This window comes from Penaeus monodon, chromosome 22 (assembly GCF_015228065.2).
Source record: "Penaeus monodon isolate SGIC_2016 chromosome 22, NSTDA_Pmon_1, whole genome shotgun sequence".
In the NCBI taxonomy this organism is placed as follows: Eukaryota; Metazoa; Arthropoda; class Malacostraca; order Decapoda; family Penaeidae; genus Penaeus; species Penaeus monodon.
In genome coordinates this window covers 22491111-22493248 of record NC_051407.1, presented here as the reverse complement: position 1 = coordinate 22493248, position 2138 = coordinate 22491111, and the positions used below count along the sequence as shown (strand labels likewise).

The window sequence follows — 2138 nt, the reverse complement described above, 5'->3', positions numbered from 1 at the left end:
GAAAATTCCACAACTAAATTCAAGGTCGTACAATGTATCGATAGGTGTGGCAGAGATGACATACAGTCTACAGTTTCGGAGCAAATGTTAGTTAGTCATGCAGGTAATTGCGGTCTCTCACTCGTAATGACGCCGCAGTTACTTGCTGTTACCTACTGTTTCATTATCAGTCATGCGGGTCTTAGCAAACAGACCACTAATAAATATATATTTTTCTTCTGTTGCAGATGATGGACGGGTTGCATTAATGACCGGTTCTTGGCGCCTGACGCGTGCATGGTATTCATCCCAGGGGCAGGAAGCGCCATGCAGTTCCATGACACGATCATGCGCGTCATAGACCGGGTGTAAAACAGGAGCTCCAGAATCCTGTGCAGCAAGTGATGTGAAGGTTGTGGGTCTTCAAGCAGTGCCGGCGAGAGAACGAGGGCGAATCGGCAGCAAAGGCAAGCAGCATGACCACTAACACGCAGGGGTCGCGAGGGACGCCAGCGGACTTGAGTCGCATCCTCAAGAAAGTAAAGAATGTTCTGGAGGATCAAAAGAGCAGGTCTCCGGACTGGAGGTCATCGTCGGCGGACTCTGAGGCGAAGGATGCCGACCTGTCCGTGCGGGACGCCGCAGGGCACTTGGACGATGTTAACGAGGCATTTGGCGCTTGCCAGACGGTGGAGTGGAAGGAGCAGGAGTACCGCTACCTCCGGTCCAAGCTGATGGGCCACAGAAGGCGGGACGCGGCCAACGGATCGAGTGCCATGCTGCTTGGGAGTGCCACCCTCCCCGCCGTGCACAAGGCGCTGATGAGGTCCTTCTCCACCCCCGACCCGCCGCAGGTCGAGCCGCGCAGTTACAAGTCATTCCTGCGGCAGCGACGGGCATCACTTGCCCTCGAGGCCGACCCGCCAGGCTCTTGCGGTTGCGGAGTCAGAGACACCAAGAACAGGAAGCGCAGAAGTGAAATAATAGCCAAAGATGTGAAGGGAAAGATATCGCTCGAGCGCGAAATAGCATTGATGAGAGAGATGTCAAACCCCGAATGTGCCAAAATCGTCTCTTTCGTCAAGTCCAGCGCCTGGGCCTCTCGCGAGTCCATTTTGTCCACGACTTCCCGAAGTTTCGAGTCCAGTGAGGAGGACGCCATAAGCGTCGTGCTGAATACCAGCGTCGTGGGGGAGTCCTCCGAGGAAGAAAGTCAAAAGCGCCAGTGTTTGCAGCGATCAGTGTCGGAGGAGACGCTGATCTACCAGCAGGAGGGCACCTTGGAGAAGCCGCAGGAACCGAGCGGAGATCAAGGCTCCAACCATGAGTGCGAGGGCAAACACGCCCTGGGCGACTCCTGCTCTTGCTGTCAAGGAAGTCCTTCGTGCCTCAAGGATGACCCGGGAGGGAGCAGCACACAACGGTCCACGTCGTCCATGAAAAGCATATTCGACTCCATCCCTCATATCGACTCCTCCTCCGAGGACGAGGGCGAGGACTTCAGGACAAAAACGGTCGGCACGGTTCCTAGTCCCGCGTCGACGCCCGAAAAGCATACCAAAGATTTCCCACCGGAATGCCCTCCTCTGTGCTTGCCCGAGGAGGACTTCGATACCAACAGCGCGGACGACTGCCAGGCTGAGCCCGAGTGTCATGACGCCGACCAGCTACTGTCATCCCAGAATAAAGGTAAGAAAGTCCATTATCGTGTAGTCTCTGGGTATTTCAAATCCACAAGAAGACTCTGGCGCTGATTAGATATCGCCTTTACGGCCATGTAAGAACAGGTAATAGGCATGTAAACAGAATAGTAAACTGTCAAGTTAGGCACAACAGTCGACAACAAACAAAAACAGAGGCCCGGGTAAAACATCTTAAAGTGTAGAGAGTGATGTTGCCATGAATCCCCCAGAGGTACTGTCGAGGAGCCAGCCACTTTCACCGCTCGTCACCGCCACATGCAATTACGGCGCTTAGTGTGTCGTTGGTCGGGGAGGCAACGTCTCCTTAATTCACATCTCGCCCTAATCAGCGACAGATCAAGCCAAGGCCGGGAAATGGTGTCGCCTTCATATTCGCACGCTTTCAGTGCGCGTTTGTTTTTGTGAACATGATCAGCTGCTTTGTTCCTTGCGTGACAAAATACTGAGGTTGTTAAA

At 54.0% G+C, this 2138-nt stretch overlaps 1 protein-coding gene across 1 annotated transcript in view; it reads left to right on the top strand.

Moving 5' to 3' along the window:
• Positions 1-2138, top strand: part of LOC119587002 — a gene marked incomplete at its 3' end in the record, with an annotated part of 168418 nt that overhangs the window by 80789 nt on the left and 85491 nt on the right. The window contains 1 exon segment of the mRNA XM_037935744.1: positions 228-1668. Within this exon segment, the coding sequence (XP_037791672.1) occupies positions 456-1668 (1213 nt within the window).